This window comes from Salvia miltiorrhiza, chromosome 5 (assembly GCF_028751815.1).
Source record: "Salvia miltiorrhiza cultivar Shanhuang (shh) chromosome 5, IMPLAD_Smil_shh, whole genome shotgun sequence".
NCBI classification, from domain to species: domain Eukaryota; kingdom Viridiplantae; phylum Streptophyta; class Magnoliopsida; order Lamiales; family Lamiaceae; genus Salvia; species Salvia miltiorrhiza.
In genome coordinates, this window is record NC_080391.1 from 24,909,761 (window position 1) to 24,931,495 (window position 21,735).

At 34.2% G+C, this 21,735-nt stretch overlaps 2 protein-coding genes across 2 annotated transcripts; both read right to left on the reverse strand.

Moving 5' to 3' along the window:
• Positions 1-8,181: 8,181 nt before the first annotated feature.
• Positions 8,182-9,738, reverse strand: LOC131025701 (DELLA protein RGL1-like). Its single transcript, XM_057955491.1, has one exon. The coding sequence runs from the start codon at positions 9,736-9,738 to the stop codon at positions 8,182-8,184; it is 1,557 nt and encodes a 518-aa protein (XP_057811474.1).
• A 5,664-nt stretch (positions 9,739-15,402) lies between these two features.
• LOC131024212 (uncharacterized) lies at positions 15,403-16,215 on the reverse strand. The gene is made up of 2 exons (XM_057953721.1): positions 15,624-16,215; positions 15,403-15,582 (listed from the first exon to the last, which is right to left on the reverse strand). The coding sequence occupies exon 1, from the start codon at positions 16,212-16,214 to the stop codon at positions 15,699-15,701; it is 516 nt and encodes a 171-aa protein (XP_057809704.1). The 5' UTR covers position 16,215; the 3' UTR covers positions 15,403-15,582; positions 15,624-15,698.
• Between the last annotated feature and the right edge of the window lie 5,520 nt (positions 16,216-21,735).

Below are 21,735 nucleotides of genomic sequence, written 5' to 3' on the forward strand. Positions count from 1 at the left end.
TTGAATTTAGGACGTGCATTTTTTCTTTTAGCTAGGGGTGTTCACTTAATTTGCATGATTGACAAGATACATGATTGAGTATTTTTATTCTAGAGAACAAGATTTCTCCAATCTCACATTTTCAATGAGATATGAATCAAGCAAAACCTAGCTTAAATGATATAAATAATCAAAGGGCATTGTGATATCCCAAAATTTTAATCCATGATCAAAGTAAACAACAGATTAACTTTATTATTTTTAGGGGTAATTGCCCCTAAATACATTATCTTTCCCCATTTTCTGAAATTGCACATCGCCTTTGAAATCTACCACAGAATACATCACTTTTTTTTTTTCCTTCTGAAATTGCACATGGTCAACCAACCACCAAACGTGAAAACGATGCGAACGCTGGAACACCACAGATATACACGCCGAAAAAAAAAATTGATGCGGCAGCCATGTAGGAAATTACACTTTTGTTTTTCCTATTAAATTCTAATATTTCAAATTTTAGGTCAAACCCACTTATTTCCCTAAATTCAAAATCTGCCCACATCAGATTACACAATTCAATCGTGGGAATTGCCCTAATATTCTCTAACCGAGATTACACTTCAATTTCGCGATGAGGAGAGGCTCGTTTCACTTCAATCTGCCCTAATTTTAATGTGTTCAGATAGTTGGAATGTCCCCATAAGCATCTTTCTCGAACTGGGCAGATATGAAGGTCAGTGTGATATGCTATACAATCAGACATTCAATCTCGATCAAGTTTCATTTGCTGCTGAAGGAATAAAAGATGCTCAACAAACAGTATGTGCTTGAGATGCTGATTTCACTTTGTTATGAACTCGCCATCTCTTTTTTTGTTTTTCTGGTGTGCAGTCGAACCCAAATTAATTAGGGCATATTAAAGTGGAACGAGCCTCATCCCCATCGTGGAATTGAAGTGTAATCTCGGTTAGAGAAGATTAGGGCAATTCCCATGATTGAATTGTGTAATCTGATGTGGGCAGATTTTGAATTTAGAGAAATAAGTGGGTTTGGCCTAAAATATGCAAAATTAGAATTTAATAGGGAAAAAAAATGTAAATTCCTACATGGCTGCCATATCAATTATTTTTTTTTTTCGGCGTGTAAATGTGGTGTTTCAGGCGTCCACGTCATTTTCACGTTTGGTGGTTGGCTGACCATGTGCAATTTAAGGAAAAAATGAAAGGTGATGTATTCTGAGTTGTATTTCAAATGTGATGTGCAATTCTAGAAAATGAGGAAATGTAATGTAATTAGGGGCAATTACCCCTTATTTTTATCTATCAATGCTAATCGTCCAAAGTACGTAAACATCTCCTTAGAAATTTGTAGTTGTTGGGTGTTTGACGTGTCTATATATAAAATAAAATAGTCAAAAAATTTATTTATTTTTATATAACAAAAATAAAAGTATTCTAAAAATAAAAGTCTTAAAATTAAAATAGTAATTAATTTTTGTGTAAACTTACATTATTGCTTTTATTTTATTCTTTAATTTATCAAAAATTTCACTTTCTTTCTACTTTCCTCCTCTCTTTCTCTCTTCTACCCATCTTTCTCCTTCAGCTTCGCGGTGTCTACTTCCGCTGCCCGGGAAGTCGGTCGATCCACCGTCTGCGGCGGGAGCAGTACATGTTGGTTGTGACAGTGCAAATGGAAGAATACAAAAATATCTGTCAAGATATGTGATTTTTGTATATTAAGTGTTGTTTTATTATCAATTGTCAATCGATATCCAGATTTAACATTTAAAATAATTAAATTTTTGTAATTAAATGTAATTCAATCGAGTTTGTATTGTTATTGTTCTTAAATTCACAACCAGTTCTAAATTCACGATGAATTCAAAACTCAAATATAAGTTAGTTGTGAATTTGAGTTTTAAAGCTAAAATTCACAACCGGATATAAGTTGATTGTGAATTTAAGTTTTAAAACTAAAATTTATAATTATGAATAATTTTGGTTGTGAATTCGAGTTTTAAATCTATAATTCACAACTAGAAATAATATTGGTTGTGAACTCGCGTTTTAAAATTAGATCGAATTTACAATCACGCTATAAGTTAGTTGTGAATTGCGAGGGTAATATAGTACGTATGGCTATTTTATATTTTATTTTAATCTTATAATAGATAGTTTTTATTTCTACTATTTCAGTTTGTACATTTTTAAAGTTCACTTTAAAATAAAATGTGAGATAGGCACAACAAAAAAATAGATATATCTGACAGTTTCTGTTTAGGATTATGAGTCAAACTCCTGCTAGGATCAAGGTTAGTAATATTTATTTATAGGGTGTGATAGTAAGTTAGTTGTCTTTTGCCATTGAGAGTATAGTTATCGCGTTTTATATGTCTCAATCGAAAAAATCAAATAATATTTGCTAATGGGTTAAATGCATGTAATATCATGAACTTAGGCCGAATTCCAAATTTAGCACGACTTTAAAAAGTCTCAATTAATATGGCTACCTTTAATTGCTCCATGTTCAATTTTAGCACCGATTTGTTTTCCGGCAGAACCACGTGGCAATGACGTGTCTTTCGGCAGACACGTCATAATTTTGTACTAGAGAGAGAGAGAGGTTTCTCTTAGTGCACGTTGGCGGACGTTTTCCAGAACCCGGGCGCGGCGGCTATCACCAGTTTGAAGAGGGTAAGGCTGAGGAACGGCGGCAGGGCGATTCCGACACGGCATGGTGGAGGATTTTAGATCGAAAGCATGAAGGCTTAGCGGAGGTAGATAGGGGCTGCGGGTGTCGGCTCAGAGAAGGAGAGCTTGGCGCGGCGGTGGTGGATTCTTTCCGCCGCGATTGGAGAATCTGACTTTGGAGAATTGTGATTTAGGATTGAGGGCCTCTTTTCTGGATTGAGGGTGTCAGATCTGGAATTCTGGATCTAAATTTTTGGGGGCATCGACATTCGTTTGCCTGACTGAGAAACTTGGACATTCATCGGGTAGGGTTTGCAGAGCAGAGGGCGGCGGAATCGCTGGAGCCGCGCCGTTCAGTGAGGAAGAGGGGAGTCGCTGGAATCGCGAAAGGGTGAGTCGCCGGAATCGCTGGAGTCGCGCCGTTTGGAATTGGAGCCAGCGAGGTAAGGGTTTTCAGTGAGGAAGAAGGGGAGTCGCCAGAATCACGTCTGTGAGCAGAGAGCGGCGGCGGCACTCGTCGGCGTTGAAAGATGAGGAGGTGAGAGGCGTGGGCAGTGGAGAAGGCGAGGCGGTGGAAGATGTGGGGGTGGAGGCAGCGGGGAGAGAGAGAGAGAGAGAGAGAGCTTGGCTCGCCGGCCGGAAGCTTGTGCCGGCAAGCCACGTCAATGACACGTAGGATCGAAGCGTGTGCCGGTAAGTCACGTCAAAAAACGGTGCTAAAATTGAACATGGAGCAAAGATAACCATATTAATTGAAACTTTTTAAAATCGTGCTAAATTTGGAATTCGGCCTAAGTTCATGATAATATAGCATTTAACCCTTTGTTAATTTGCTAGTAACTGGTGATTCAAAACTTTTGCCATATTAAATTAGCAGCCTGCAGCTTGGGTCTACCACGGTAGTTGGTAGGTATGAGAAATCATTTTCAAAATCATAAATCCTTTTCTATTTTGGACTTCAAAAAAATGTCTTTCATCCATACGCATTTCCATTTCTCCACATAATCAAGAAACATTGTTTCGTGAAAGATCAATTCTCTCAAATGTTCTCAAAATTCCTCGAAAATGAAATGAGATGTGACACAAGTATTCGTCTCTACCGATGTGATCATAATTATTCACATAATTAACAATATTTAATTAAAAGCAACAGCAGCAGCAACGTAAACTACTGGATGACGGCTCAATAATGAATGACGCCGTAAGTGGTTAATGTCCAAACTTGAAATTCTGAGTTCGAGTTTAATATGACGTGAATTAAAAAAAAAATTATATATATATATATATATATATAATATTGGCCTACTTGGCTACAGAGAAAAGTGAGTTTTAGAACTCTCCTTTTTGTATTTTAAATTTTTAAATTTTTTGTACAAGCTAATCATAAAAAAAATTCAAAATAAAATAAATAAATAAACTAATATATATAAAATATGTAAAAATTATTATTTGCGCATAAAAAATATATTTACCTTTAATAAATATATTATAAAATAGATTAAAAAAATCCCCTCTCCCATCATTTCATCGTCTATCTCCTCTCCTCCAGCCCCAATCAAATTCATCTTTGTCCCAACCCCCTTCCCTTTTCATTGTCGTCTCCAAACTCCCACCCTAATCAATCCATCTTCTCTAACAATTTTGCCCTACTTCATCGTCTTTTACAACCCTTCACCCGAGTCAATTCATTTTCACCAACCCCCACGACCACCGACTTCAATATCTTCCCCAACCCTTGTCACCACCGCCCGATCCTTCACCCTTGTCGCCTTCATTGCATCATCGCCATTGTTGATGTCGTTGCAATTTGTGTTTATTTATGCACGCTAGCTTACACACTTTCATGGTAGGTCATGCAAGTGTGAACGTGTATTAGCTAAAATTGACTTAATGAACTCCTAGGCCTTGTTTGGTAGGGCATATAAGATTTGGATCTACCCTATAACAATTGTTTTGGCAGACAAGATATTTAATCAAGAAAGCCCGTGAAAAGGTAGCTCGTTGTTAAAACATTGTTGCTCTTTAGAAATGTTATCCCACTCCCACCCTCCGATAGCCAAGGCCAAGCCTTATTAATTTTTTTTTTGTTTTATAATATACTTAAATTTCAATTTTTCAGCCTTCGTATTAATGTTTTATTACACACAAACGTGTCCTTATTTTTTAAAACTTAAGACATTTTAGCCTTTTTAGGGTTACAAAGTGACTTGACTTTATAATAAATACACATTTTTCAGATTTTGAACCATTTTTAACTATCTATGTTAGGGGTGTGCAAACCCAACTCGGACCCGCCGAACCCGCCCGGACCGACGGGTTTGGTCCGGACCGGACCGGACCATTGTATGTGTTCGGACCGGGTTGGGTCCATTTTTTAGGACCGAATATGTTCCGGGTCGGTCCAGGTCAAAACCCGGTCGAACCCGCCGAAACCGGAACCGACCCGGTCTCTTATAAATTTAATATTTAATTTATATATTTAATATTTATAATAAATATGATTGGATTTGTGTTGTGCTTTATTGATTGAACTGCTGGCTTCAAGCTGTCCATTTACTTATACGAAGTTACAATTGCATGAATTTTAATGACTTAGATTGCAAAAGAAAACATTGTTTTAGCTTAAGAAAAAATCATCTTCGATTTAGTTTGGAACATGAAAACTGTGAAAATCTAGTAATGTTCCACATTTTTTCACGCAATTAAATCTAGTAATGGACATTTTTTCTTGTTTTGAGGAGAATGGGAAAAAAATTAATGTCGAAGCTTTCAATATTTTCACAGTTATGTTTTGATTTTCAAAGAATTATTACATGCTGCTTCGTTTAGAAATTAACCGAATTGAATTGATTGTGGGTGAATCTGGAATTTGTAGGTGATAAATAGGTAAAAAAAACAGGAAAAAAAAGGTAAGTTATCACCGGGTTTGACCCGGACCGAACCGGACCCGTTGCTCGGGTTCGGTCCGGTCCCGGGTCGGCCCGCACGAATGTTTCGGTCCGAGTCGGTCCATTTTTTTTTGAAATTTTCGGGTCTGCAAACCCGGCGGGTCGGTCCGGGTCCGACCCGCTGCATACCCCTAACCTATGTTACACATTTTCTTACACAATTGTACTTGTGCAAGAAAAGTGTAAGAACTTTTACAAAAACTCATGCAAACCTATCAACATCAATTGTGCTTTGGGTAGTTTTGTAAGACATATTATATGGGTATAGTTTTGTAAGACATGATATTTTTATAGTGGCGAATATGTGTATATAAGTATATTTAAATTTCAATTAAATATTTATGAATATAAAATAAAATATCATAATTTAAAATTAGTCAATCAACAAAAAAAAAAATAGTTTGAATTGGATAATGAAAATCGAGCAAAATTATTTAATTGACTTACAACCTAATACAATGATATGATTAGAGTATACCTTTTTTCTCTCTTTCCCATTTTCGTGGGACATACGAGTTTTTTTTCTTCTATTTTCTTTAATTCTAATATTAATTTAATCCGTTTTCTATATTTTCTGTTATATATCAATTTTTATACTTTTCATTTACATAGTTTAAGTTATAATAATCTTCAATGCAATTACGGAGAATGGGATTCATACATTCATTTTAAAATTATTTAATTATAATAATAGTTTTTTAAAATTTGAATCTATATAAATCTATATCTATAGTATATAAAAGATGGCATTTTTCCCTCCAATTTTCTCTTTCTTCTCTTACCAATTTATTCTATCTTTTTTTTATTCTTATCTAAAACGAATAAGTGATGAAAAATTTAAAATTTAAAATTTAAAATATTTTATTTTCTCTCTTCTTTCTATTAATATTGAACATAGGAATTTATTTCTTTTTTTAATTTTATTTCATTTCCTATATTTTTGTTAGCTATCAATTTTTATGTTTTATTTATATATATTTTAATTAAAATAATGTTTAATGCAACCAAGAAGAGTGAGATTATATTCATTCAGTTTATAAGGATTCTTTGATTTTTAAAATGAAATTTGAAAAGGTATAATTTATATTAATTTTAATATAAATTTATAGATAATAAATTTTCATCATCAAATAATTTTTAATTGTTTAATAGATGTAGTTATAATTGCACTTTATACAAAGTTGAAGATTTATATTTTTTAATTCTAATATTTATTGACTAATTAATGTAGATAATTTTATTTTTAAAATATATTTTATATTTACTTATATTTTAATTCTATTTAATATTTATTTACATATATCGTTTAATTTCGATGTTCGTCGTGCATCGCACGAGTGGGTGTACTAGTTAACCAAAAAAGTAAAGTGCCATCCTACTATTTGGACTAGGAGTTTGATTAGCTTTTGTCGTTGGGCCAATGAACTCCTTAGTGGTAGAGATTAGGAATTAGAATAGGAACTTTGGAATTCATTATTTCTAAAAATAAGAAAATCTATTTTCCAATTAAAATAATTCTTTTCAACTTTACACTTGGTAATTAGATTAAATCCCAAATCCGTATAACATGGTAATTCTATTTTCAACTTTTACAAAAACTGAAAAAATTAACACAAAAACTTGAGTACAATCAGGTGTTATCATATAATCGGGTTGACCTGCATCTAAAATAGTGTTATTTATACGATATGGGTAAAGATACGGGTTCAAATTAGAGTGCAGGTCAAGGTTTAAGCGATGGTGCAATTCGATTGTACGATACATCCGATTGTACCCAAAACCACTTCAAAGATTAAATCCTAAATCCGTACACATGGTAATTAGATTAAGAGGTGGTTTTAGATGCAACATGTTGCATCATATAATATAATGATGTAAAAAGTTCGAATCAAAGCCCCATGTCATGAATCGATCATATTGCATGGTGCAGCATGTTACACCCAAATTTTTATCCTAGATTAAACCAGTTTCAATTCACTGAGGATCATGATTAAACTTCTCTTTTCAAGAAACTTCAAAGCACAAAAAGACAATTTTGTTCACTTTTATATTTTTTAATTGCAAAAAGGACCATTATAGGATGAATATAGTAACAAACACAAAAAAAAGAACATACTATTTTCATAAATTCCTGAAGCAAACCTTCTAAGCATGTGCATTTTTTTATCACTCTGAGTTGAACAGAGGAGCAGAAAAATAGCCTCTCTCTCTCATAAGGAACAGAAACCAAGGGGGTTAATCTAATAAGATGAAATCATGAAAAGTTTAAAAAAGTAACCGTAATAACTGCAAACTCCAAAGAAACAGAGCTAGCTATTGCAGACAGATTTGTATGTACATAAACTGAGAAACATGTAAGATCAGCAATTATAAAAAGATGTAGAGAAATGTAGTATGAATCTCTAAGCTACAACAGATTTATGATCAAATATCTTGCAAATAGTAGATTTCAAAATAATACATGTAACATGCATGTCCCATTTATGTACACATAGTTCAGAAACAGCAACTTAAACAGATCTATACAGAAAGAAACCAAAAAAAACCACAGAAATATCAAACTAAACTCTGATCTTGTGAAACCTCCATGCAGACAATGAACATATAGGTGTTCCTTTCCATTGAACAATGAGGCTGTTCCCATTCAAACCAAGCGTGCAAGAATCGCGACAATCAAACATTTTAAGGCTCAATTTGGCATGATCAAGTGCTAATGAGCTCAACTCCTTTTCCACCATTCCAAACTTTGCAAAAAAAGCCCTCCAAACATTAATCCCCACAATTCTAGACCTCCTCTCCTCTCCCTCAGCTCCCACAGTAATTCTCAACGAAGGGCTAAACAGATTTGCCTCGACAAACTCCCTGTCCAACGCAGCATTCTTCAAGCAGTCTGCCACACAATCAAAGTAAGCACCATAGTAGAAAAGGGCCTCCACGAAACGGTTCACAAACACCGGGGAGTTCACATTGCCCTCGGGTTCACAGACAAGCATCACACAGGGATTGATGTTCCTGATGAATCCCATGAGAGATTCTAGCTGGTTTGGATTCACAATCATGAACTTCAACGCGTTTGATGCATAGACTATGATTTTCTCATCACAATCACGCTTCTTTTGAAGATTCATCATGTCATCAAGCTTGATCACATTGAAGGAGAAGCTCAAGTTCAATGACTTAGCCAAAATTCTGAGACGAACGCCTGCAGCCTCCTCGGCCATGAGGCTCGAGCTCACCACCACAGCAGTTATCTTGTAACTTTTGAGGGGGGATTCTTGCCTGGCTGCAAGAGCTTGCATCAAGATCACGTGCTGGAGCCCACAACGCATCTCAAGATCGATGATGTGGACCTTTTTGCAAGACGAGACATGATCAACCAGTTCTTGAATCCCAGCAAACTGAGTAACCTGATTAGGAGGCAGTTTCTGGTGAAATGCTGCTAAACCTGAAGCTGAGGCTATGGGATTCATTCTATTGATCATAGTTTCTGCACTGAAACTCCCAGTTTCTCGAGCAATCTTGTCACGGAGAGCCTCAGCAAAATAGTACACCAATCGCTTTATCACATTTGCTTTGCTAAAGCCTGGGTTATGGCAAAGTGAAAGAAGCCTCCCTGCAGCAACATATTGCTGATTGCTCACTTTCTCAGCACATGACAGAAGATCCTGCAGCAGTTGAACGTCTTCAACGTGCTCGCCTAAAAAGGCACTAGCATAAGGGTGGCTGAGGGCAGAGAGTTCACCTATGGCATTCGCGTTGGATTTGATGAAATTCAATGCAGCCAGCTCGATGATGTCATTAGTTGACAACGGAGGCGAGTGTTGTGCCCTCTCGGAGCTCAGCCCGTGTAGCCTTTTGCCATTCACTTTGCCCAGCTTGCTTGTGTAGTTGTTCCTCAGAATCTCGAGAGATGCAGAGGGAAATGCATAGGATTTCACTTCATTCTGTTGTGAATTTGGACTTGAACTTTTTCTTGTTTCCTCACCATAAGTCTGAAATGGAGGAGAAGCAGTGTCAAGATATAGATCATCTTCCTTAAGTTGTTCGTAATCTGCAGAAGCTTTGCACGCCTGAGAAACACCGAGGTTAGGACACCACGAAATGGATTCAAGAAGCATTGTTTTTTTTTTGCAAGAACTAGGCTTGTTTATTACCTGAAAGGAGCAAAAGTGATCTCCAGAAATCCCTGTTGACATTGATAAAGGGAGGCTGCACTGCACCGATGTCTTAACAAGTTGTTGATTATGTATGGTGTGTTTTTTATAGGACTAAATGAATGAGCGATGGTTAAACTTGGTGTCTGAAAATACAAGTGAAAAATAGGTTGATGTTTACAACGGAGACAGGCGTTGATAACTACTAAGACGAAAACAATGAAGAAACTTCAAGAAAAGTTTAGCCATTTCGATCTTGTTTCATTTTAGCCAACCTAAGACTATATAGATATGATTTAATGGGAGTTTTGATAAAAACACGGCTGTTGGGGGATGTATGACAAGAAGATGAGTCCAAAAAAATCTGGCATTGTTAGCATTTTGATTTACCATTTCAAGTGATGGCTTCTCAGATGAGAAGGCCGCAGGACTTTGTCCGTACATAAGAGAACAATTTTTTGAAATATGTTTACTACTCCCACATCAAAGGAAACTATAAAAGATTAACTCATAATCTTCGTCCATTTCCCAGTTTTGTACACATAAAAATCCAACAGAGATATGAACAGTGGCGGATCCAGAAATTTATATTTAGGGTACGACAAATGTTTACATAAATATAAATATAGAACATATTTAATACTCCCTCTCAGTCCCCCTAAATAACTTTCTAATAGGGGACGATATGAATTTTAAAAAAAAGTTGTTAAGTGTATTGATAAAAGCGAAAAAATGTTACAATTAATATTAAAAGTGGTGAAAATGTATTATAATTAATATTGAAAAATGGTGAAATGTTGAAAACTAAGAATAAATAAAGTATTATTAGTGGTAGGGTAATGTCCCAAAATTGATAGGAAGTTATTTGGGGACGTCTCAAAAAGAAAATATAGGAAATTATTTGGGTGACAGAGGGAGTATTAAAATTAGAACAATATTTTTCTCAATCAAAATGACTAAACAATCATTTTTTTTAAAAAAATTGATCGCTCATTCTATTTCACAAAACATTCTCTCTACACTTAGGGATTACAGTGGATCTTCGACCAGGCCCAAATATGTGGATTCAGATCCGTTTTTAAGGGTTTGGATCTCAATTTTTTGGACCCGACAAATCTGGATCTCAATTTTTAAAACGGATCTGGATCTGAATATTGAAATTTTAGATCTTAATCCGACCCAGATCCGACCCGTGAATCCGTTTTATTTATTATATATATTTTATATTTATTTTATTATTATTATTAAATATATTTAAAATTAAAAACAATACACTATGGAGACTTTTTTTCTTACGAAATTTAATTTGGAAGACTTTCTATCATTGACTTGAGCATTGAGATTTGTTTATTTTAAATTTTTAGTGACTTATTTTTCTATCTTGAGACTTTGTATTGCATGAATATGTTTTGTGCAATATTTTTTTATGATGGAAACTAGATATTGTTGATTTTGTGACTTTTTTTTTAATTTAATTTAAAAATAGTAGATCCATGGATCTAGACCTGTGGACCCGTGGATCTGACGGATCTGGATCTGGATCCCAAATTTTCAGATCCATTGGATTTGGGGCGAATCTGGATCCCATAAATTAAAACGGATCTGAATCTGGTATTGATGAGATCCGGTCCAGATCCGGCCAATTGCCATCCCTATCTACACTTGCATTAAGAATCAAAACAATCAACATCAACTTGATGAGTAAAACATTAGAAGATAAGTTATAGTATATGTGAATTTATTTCAACCAATTTCATCGAAAGAAAGCTAATATCATCTAAATGGATATCAGGATTGGATAATCCAATAATCGAACCAAACCATTCGGATTTGGTTATCCAATAATCGATTTTTTCGATTATTGAATTTGTTTCGATTATTAGATTTTCAAAAATTATCGGTTAACCCGATAACCGATTTGGATTAACCGAATAACTTATTTTTATTTAATTAATAATTCAATATATATATATATATATATATATATGTGTGTGTGTGTATTTTATAATAATTATTTTTTTTAAAAAATTGATATTTAGTTAAAATAAAATTATGTTGTATTAAAAGAACAAAAATGAGTCATGGTTTAGTGGATAAGTTGCTCATTGTATTTGTTGGGGACTTTGGTTTGATTCCTCCAACTAACAATTTATGTGAATTTTATTTTTTAAATGAGTGTTTGCATACCCAAATAACTGAATTGATTGACCGAACCAGTTATTGGATAACCGAACGCCCAAATCGATTCGGGAACGATTATTGAAATGGGCGAAAATTGGTTTCGGGTAATCGAACTTTTTGGTTTGGGTATCCGAACCCGAACCGATTGACATGCCTAGATAATACATGCATTTCGTGCTAGTACGCCCTCTCATGCGATGCACAAGCTACAATATATTTTATTATTTATAAAATTTTAAATTATGTAAGAATGATAAAATGTCATTATTTATGAGTTAGATAAAAAGGTATCAAAAAAATTATGTTAATTTAAATATTAGTATTTGATTTAAAATAATGTATAATAACAATATTATCAATTTAGAGTATAATATTACATTTAATGAGTATTGTGTAATAATAATTAAATACGTATAATAATAATAATTGAATTTATAGATTGTAAAGCAAATAATTTAAGTCAATCTCATTTTAAGCAAATTACACTAAATCATCGATATAATAAAAATTAGGGAACTTTCAACAAATTCTCATTTTGCACATGAACTTTAAAATCTTTATTTAAATTACTCAACTATTAATTTCTTCTCATTTTGCATATTTGTTTATTTTCCGACCAAATTTTGGGTTTGAAATGACGTTGTTTTCATCCAACTATACATTACAATGTCAATTCTATTTTTCCACACGATCATATTTATGCTACGCAAGCATATTCATGCCAAACGAGTATATTTATGCCATGTCACCTCAATGAAAAATAAGCAAATATGAAAAATGAGAATAAATTAATAGTTGAGTAATTTTAATAAAGATTTTAAAGTTCATGTGCAAAATGAGAATTTGTTGAAAGTTCAGTAATTTATATGCAATTAACCCCAAAAATTAATAGTTGTCATTTAATATAATAATTTTGGGCTTTTAAAAGTCCAAACTATATTATTATTATTATTATTAAAAAGTTCATATTTAAATAGTCCAAACTAATTAAAAAATTACGAAAAATCTGAATAATATGAAAAGAAAAATATAACAACAAATATGTTTATATAAGTAAGTAAATAATTTGTACACATAATTTAATAAATTTATACGTATTATATTTTAAATGCTAATTTAAATATAACTAATGTTTTTTACAAATTCATATTAAAATTGACACAATTTCTTTTTCCTTAATTACATAAAAAAATTATTAGAAATTAAAAATTATTTGAATTTAAAATAATTATAATTAAATAATCATGTAAACTTTTCTGAAAGTATAAAAAGTGACAACTACTTATTTTTTCACCAACAAAAGAAAACAAAATGGGAAAATAGTGATGTTCAACACTAGAGATAAATGAGAGAGAATAAAATTTGTTTTTAACACTTTAAACGATAATAACTTATTCTTTTCAATTTTTTTCTTTTAATTTTTACATCGAATTGAAGACCTTCTCGTAATCTTTAATTTAACATTCATTTTGTATACTTTTTCATGAATCGAAGTTAACGATTTCTAAAAAGAATTATATAAAAGAAAGAGATAATTCGATGAAAAAAATTAAGAGGAGAGAAAAATTTAACGGTATAAAATTCTTCTTTTATATATTATACATATCGATAAGCATCTCAATTGGAAGGTGTGGCAAAAGCAATGCAACACTAGTCAACATAGAATCCAAATTAAATTTGGGGGACAACTAAAACAACAATCTTTTCACAAATTGTCTTAAATAGGCTATGTTGTACGTGTAATTAATGTTATTTTATGAAAAAAATAATATGTATATATATAATTATTATATTTAATTTTTTATTAGCAATTTGGTCAATTTTATTCTACAACTATATTAAAATCTCTTTAAAATAATACTTATTAAATTAATAAATTCTATAAGGGTTAAGGTGCAGATAGGCCCCTGTAGTATAAGTCCTTATAGCGTATTGCTCTTCATGCTCACTGTGTGTGCAAATTAGCCCCCAAAATTTGAAAAATCGTACATTTAAATTCGAATAAGTCAACGTTAGTCAATTTTTTTATTTAAATTCGAATTGTGGGGCCCACTTGTAATATTTACGCGGGTTTCCCACCACCTTGCATTCCAACAGTCGCCAAGCATTCGAAACCTCCCCTAATCTGACCTTTCGAAGGCGACGACGCGAAGAAGAAACAAGGTTTTATGGGAAGACGAAGAAGGATAACAGGTTCAACAACGAACCATTGCAAGAATACTCGCGATTCAAGGTTAGTATTCATACAAATCTATTTTTCCTTCTAGCTCTCTTTGATTCTTCTTTCAAATCTTCAATCATATACCAAAATAGACCAATTTCAGCTTCAACATCAATGGGAGTGGCTGATTGCAGATGCATATTTGTGAGCTTCACATTTTCATTCTTCAACTCATTTATAACTTCCCTAGCTCTCTCACACATCGGTTCATCGTGTCATTCGAAAAATCTACAATTTTTAGACTAAAAAAAAAAAAAAACAAGTCTTAAAAGAGAAGGAGCAGCCACAAACAAATATTCCCTCCATCCCGCTCCAAATGTCCCACTTTCCATAATGAGACGTCTCACTCCAAATGTCTCATACCTTTTTTGGCAATACACTCTCTCTCAATACTTAATATTTAAACAATTTCCACTAACCCACTTTATCTACTTTATACACAGTTCTTAATCTCCGTGCCCAAAAGTAATGAGACATTTGGAGCGGGACGGAGGGAGTAACATATGAAAAAGAAGATTACCTTCCAATTTCTACAACTATAGAACCTTCTCCCTGAGTTGTCTTTTGTCAATGACGTGATTCTCGGGGCTTTCAACCTTTGACCTTCAATCACGCAAAAACAATACTTTGAATTACCCTCATACTCGTTCTCCCTCTGCCGCTGACTCCTTGGGAAGATAGATGCACAACATGAATTCAAACTCATGGTAAGAGGTCAACTACTATGAAGAAGGAGAAGCCCTACTATAATGCAAAGAAATTTCCTCTATTTCTCTCAAATTCGTAAGCCCTAATTGCAAATTAGGGTTCTACGTTTTTGAATCATGCCCAAATTAAAAGGTCGTTGCAAATCGTTAGAGGTGGGCCCCACAATACGAATTAAAAAAAATTGACTAACGTTTACGGCATTAGGACATGAGGGTTTAAATGTACGATTTTTTGAACTTTGGGGGCTAATTTGCACACACAGTGAGTGTAGAGAGCAATACGCTATAAGGGCTTATACTACAGGAGCCTATTTGCACCTTAACTCATTCTATAAGCCAATAAATATCGAAATGGGTACTCGTATGTACTTATCCTTAAGTTGCGAATGTGGAATTCCGACATTCCACGTTAGTTTTCAGATGTCGGAATTTTTTTTCGGGACATAAATAACTAAACTCTGAAACGATGGGTACTCGTATGTACTTATCCTTAAGAGCATCCGCATTGGGACCTCCTTGATAGCCTCCTTGATAGCCTACTTGATAGTGTTTGTGTTATTGAGTAGGTAGTGCTGCATTGGGGTTCCTTGATAGCCTCCTTGATAATATTAGTTTTGATTTTATGTTTTTCATTTAAATTTTATTGCATAATTTAAATTGCATATTTAAATACTGGATTAAACATAAAATTTAAAAAACCTATTTAAAACATAAAAAAAATACATAAAAATTTAAAAAACCTATTTAAAACATAAAAAAAAATACATAAAAATTTAAAAAACCTAAAACATCATTAAAATCACATAATTAAAAGCCTAGGATAGACCACGACGCCTGAGCACGTCGGCGACCATGGACGCGTGCAATGCACGTTGTGCGTCCGTCATGTTCGTCGTATCCGTGTTCAGGAGCTGCATATCGAGCTCCCTCTCCCGGATATCGTTCCTCCGCTGGTACTGGGCGGTGAATGCCCTCATCTGCGCGTCGTTCCTATCCAACCTCTCCACAATTTCTGGTGGAGGATCCGAGCTCGTATGCGACGCTGCTGCCTTCCCTTTCCCTTTCTCTGCCGCCTTCGCCGCCTTGGCCGCCGCCTTCGCCGCCTTGTTGCCAATGGGCCGAGCAGAAGAGATCTCCTCGCCCGACGCCGAGGTGGTGAAGCCGCCCTCTTCCGTAGTCTTTGTCCTCTTGGAGGCATGCACGTCTCCAAGGAGGTACATCGACTTGAACTTGGGATTGTTCCGGAGAACTCTCCACGCGTTCCAGAAATTGAAGGAGGCATTGGTTGGGCTTCTAGCCTTGAAGATGGTTTGGGCCTTTTCACGAATCATATCATCCGAATGACCGAACGGCCAATTGTTGCGCGTTGACTCAACCTAGAACACCTCTAGTTTGACTTGCAATAGAACAAGGACATTCTAGTGATGGTAAGTTGACCCAGTGTCATCTCTCAAGGAAAGTCTTAAAAGGCTTCTAGTAGTATCGTGGAAAAAGTAATAAAAGAAAGCAGTAAAGAGTTTGATTATTAATCTAGAACTGAAACTTAAAACTGAATTAAAACCAAATTGTAAAATTACTAGGCGAATTAAATTATTAACCCTAGGCAGAATTAAACAACTTAAATAAAATCTAACTTAAGAAATTAAGTACTTGTAAATTAAAAATAAAACTAATCTAGGCATGAAACTAAAGTGCATAATTTAAATTGCATAATTAAAAAGAAAACATAAACATGATTAAACGAAAATAAATTGAATTGAAATACGAAATACCGTAAATGTCTTGAACGTGTAATTGTGTCACGCAATCACAATCCAATAAATAACTAAAAACTTAACTTAATCGAAAACTAACTAAAAACAATGAATTTTCAATACTATGAAAAAGAACTATGAAAGCAATAAATTCTCAATTTCGGATGCCAAGAGATCTCAAAGATGGAGTCTAAAACTATAGCAAAAGATAGATGATTTTACAATAGAAATGAAACCCTATTTATAGACCTAGCTCTGATGAGAATAAGCATAGCTAGAAAGTAATCGGTGCTGGCAAGAATAAACATAGCTGGAAAGTAATGGTGCTGGCAAGAATATGCGGAGCTAGAAAGAATAAACATAGCTCTGGAAAGTGAACTCCTATGATTATGCTTGGGAAAGGTAGTCAGCGTTGGCGAAATAGGCGGAGCTGGAAAGTAGTCAGCGCTGGCATTTATGGGCGGAGCTGAAAATGGTCAGCGCTGGCAGTTATGAGCTGAGTTGAAAATGGCCAGCGCTGACAAGAATGGGTGGAGCTGAAAATGGTCAGCGCTGGCAGTTATGAGCTGAGTTGAAAATGGCCAGCGCTGACAAGAATGGGTGGAGCTGAAAATGGTCAGCGCTGGCAGTTATGAGCTGAGTTGAAAATGGCCAGCGCTGACAAGAATGGGTGGAGCTGAAAATGGTCAGCGCTGGCAGTTATGAGCTGAGTTGAAAATGGCCAGCGCTGACAAGAATGGGTGGAGCTGAAAATGGTCAGCGCTGGCAAGAATGGGCGGAGCTGAAAATGGTCAGCGCTGGCAGTTATGAGCTGAGTTGAAAATGATCAGCGCTGGCAGTTGGCACTTAGCTCTGCTATGTTGATGTCTGCTAAAAATACCATTTTTAGCCCAAAAATCTCCAAAATTGCATTCTTCCATCTATAAACCTAAATCTCCTGCAAAGCATCTAACAAACCATAAAACGCACCAATTTCCAGAAGATTTAATTTAAAATATGCACATGCAAACCCCTAAAATTAGAACAATTAAGCATAAATCACGCGTCTCCACCCAAACAGCTTCCCAGAGACGCACATCCGCGCTCACCCGGGACCAGTGGCCTTGAAGTTGCTTGATGCCGAGGTCGACGCCGAGGATGGGGTTCACACGTTCGTGGATCCGGCCCCAATATGCCTCTCCCTTCTGATCCGTCCCACGGATCGAGTCGTTGGTCTCCTCCGCCCAAATTTGGACGATGAGATTCGTATGCTGTGGAAGGTAAGTATGACGGTAAACTTTTGGTTTGTCGTGCTTCATTTTGGTGGCCTTTTCCTTCCTCCGGCCGCCTTTTTTTGGTGGGGAGACACTCTGCTGAGCACTCACCGGTTCCTCCTCGGGCGGGCTCTCCTCCAAGTTGATTCCTCCCATATCGGGATGATAATCGGAGGAGAGATCAGGGCACCAATTTGGATCGTAGAAAGGGTTGTGTGGATCCATGACGGAGAAAATTGTAGGAGAAGAAGAGGTGTGAAGAGAAGAAGGAAGAAGAAAGAAGGAGAATAGGTGTGGAGAAGAAGAAGAGAAGATGGGTTGTTTTAAAGAAGAGAAGAAGGAGAAAAAAAAAAAAAATTCAAACGGTCGGTCAAAGGTGCGGAGACCGAGGAGCTGCAGTCAAAAGAATATATATAAATTCGAATTTTCGAATTTTTCATAATTTTTTTTTAAATTGGGCGCGTGCATTGCACGCGCCATCTCCACCGGCCTATCGAGGATACTCGATAACTCGAGGAGCTCCTCGCCGCATCGCCCTCCTCGACGCAGATGGTCTCCTCGAGGACCTCCTCGAGTACCCGCGATGCGGGTGCTCTAAGTTAAAACATTTTTGTTAAAACGCTAATATGATGGAACAAAATCGAATATTTACCTGAAACAAAATAGAGTATATTTTGAGACCAATCGGAATGATCGAAACTAGTGTATAACCCGTCGAAATTCGACGGGAATTTAAATTTTGATTTTGATCTTTATATTATTTTTAATTAATTTAACTTGATGTAATGTTTACGTTATATTAATTTCAACTATATTCGTCAATTAAATTTTCATTTTTTGCTAGAATAATAAAAATACTCTCTTATATAAATTTTGTACAATATTTTTATATTGATGGATAAAAATTAATTTAAGATCTCATATGACATATAAGCATCACCTCATCTCAACTCTATAAGACCAAATGATCATCAAGAACTCGAAAGACAATATTTAACTTTTGAACGCCAAACGTTTGAGGATTATCTCGTCTGGACCCTAAAATAATATATATGACTTTTATGCGTCAATCGTTTGAACATCACTATTTGATACTTTAAATATCATAACTTACTTCTAAACATTATTTTCATTAGGAGCTTGAAAGACCATTTGTGAGATTATACAATCTGAAGCTTATAAGATCATAACTAACTTTTAAATATCATCTTGTATGGAGCTTGAAAAGCCATAACATGATTATGTGTATCATCTTATTTGGAGTTTAAAATACCATAACTACTTCTAAACATCATTTTGTATAAATTTTTTAAATAAATTTATTTTTTAATTATTTTTTATTAGATTTTAGTTTTTCTTGTCTTTTTTTACATTTCATAATATCAAAATTTATAATTGTGAGTTCTTCTTTATTTTTTTATTCAATCAATATTTAATTGAAATATATTCAATTAAAATTAAATTTTTATTATATTTATAAGTATGATAATTAAATTAGTATTAATTTAATATAAATATAAAAATTTAAAATATTTTTTCGTTCATTGCACGAGGTGCAAATGCTAGTTAAAATTAAATCATTTACTTAGCTAGACATCTTAATAATAGATCAAAATATTATTTTCAATAAAAATAAAATTATTTATTTGACCAACTAATTAATTGACCAATTTAATTGGAGGTGCAAAATAATTCAAGGATGGGAAAATACATATTATATCTACTCCTTTTATATATGTTCTCTAATAATGATAGACTACTATAAATTTGACGTGGTATTGGAGAATATATGGATAAAAATGATTAAAAATAAGGAATAGAGAAAATCGTATAATCATACATGTTAATTTTTTCTAAGAGAAGTACATTGATTTTATCTTATACTATCAGTTTAAAAGTTTATGTTTCATAATTCTAATAATCTTTCAAATATTTTCTTCTAATTATTTGCTCAAATATTTAGCATACGGAGAAATGCAATTCTATATTTTTTCAAGTCATTTACTTAGCTAATTAGCATTGACATCTTAATAATTGGTCAAAATAATTTTTTTAGTAAAAATAAAACTACTCCCTCCGTCCCACGAATCTTGACATGTTTCCTTTTTTGGTACTCCCTCCGTCCGCCAAGATTATGTCACAATTACTATATTGGGCGTCCGCCAAGATTATGTCACTTTCCTTTTATGGCAATGGTCCCACCATCCTCTTTAATATTTTATCCTTACTAACACTCTTTATTTACAAAAAAACCACTCAAAATTCAATCTCAACCACTCATCTCATAAAGTGGTGGGACCCTTTCTCCACTATATCAAAATCATCACCAATTTTATTAAATCTCGTGCCCAAGCAAATTGTCATAATCTTGGCGGACGGAGGGAGTAATAATTATTACCTTCTCTCTTCTACTTTATCACCTCTATTATATTATCTCTTCTACTTTATCACTTTTATTACATTCTCTCTCCTACTTTATCAATTTTATACTTTATTAATTACACACTTAAAACACTAATCTACAACTCCTTAATTTCCGTGCCGAACCCAAACGTGTCAAGACTCGCGGGACGGAGGAGTATTTTTTTTAGAGAATAAAACTATTTATTTAGTCAACTAATGAATTGATCAAATTTATTTGGAGGTGCAAATACTTGAAATATGGGAAAATACACATTGTATCTAATCATTTTATATATGTTCTCTAGTAGGCATAGACTGCTATAAATTTGATGTGAGATTGAATAAAAATAATTAAAATGAGGACTTACGATGAATAAATTAAAAATAGAGAAAATCATATAATCATAACAATTTTTTCTAAGAGGATACATCAGTTTAAAAATTTATGTTTCAAAACTTATAAAAATCTATGGAGAAATGCAATTCTACAATTCTTCAAATTACGTCAACTTACAATTTTGTGAACTTAAATATTTTCTAATTAAAAAAATCAATTACTTAGCCAATTAGCATTGACGTTTTAATAATTGATCAAAACAAAATTTTCAATAAAAATAAAACTATTTATTTGGCCAACTAATTTAATCGACCAAATTTAATTGAAGGTGCAAAATAATTGAGGGATGGAGAAAAACACATTATATCTAATCGTTTTATATGTGATCTCTAGTAGTCATTGACTACTATAAATTCAATGTGGGATGAGAGAATGTATAGATTAAAATGATTAAATGAGGATTTAAGATAAATTAGAATAGAAAGTAGAGGATGTGCTACATAAGATCTTGAATGAAGGGGAATCCTTGAATATGTAATCTATTACTCCATCCGTCCCAATAAAAGTGGCCACTTTTTTTTGGGCACGAAGATTAAGAAGGAGATAGTTATGTTTAATTAATTGTGGTCTACCAAAATTAAGGATTTAATTAAAACTTCTTCTTCCTCTCACTGCATTTGGGCGACGGTGACAGTGGCGCCGGCGCCGGCGGTCGGCCCTCGCCGTCCTCTATCTGCCGTCGAACCAGCCGCCTGAAATCATCCCCAAATCAGACTTCCGGCGATGGCAGAAATCATCCACAAAAATGAGGGGTTTTTTTAGCCAAATCAATTTAACAAAAAATCAGCACAAATCATCTCAAATCTTGCAAAAATCTTCAAAAAATGAAGAAAACCATCCCACGAAAATCTTCAAAAAATGAAGCAAACCATCTCAAATCTTGCAAAAATCTTCAAAAAATGAAGCAAATCTCAAACAAAAAATGAAGCAAATCTCAAACAAAAAATGAAGCAAAATCTTAAATCCCACGAAGATGTCAACTTCGTCTGAAGTTACAGAGCGGCGGAGAGGCGGTGGTTTTTGAGACGAGATCTAGTGCTCCTCC

Coding starts and splice junctions, on each gene's coding strand:
- LOC131025701 (XM_057955491.1), bottom strand. CDS start 9,738: ATGCTTCTTGAATCCATTTCGTGGTGTCCTAACCTCGGTGTTTCTCAG.
- LOC131024212 (XM_057953721.1), bottom strand. CDS start 16,214: ATGATTCGTGAAAAGGCCCAAACCATCTTCAAGGCTAGAAGCCCAACC.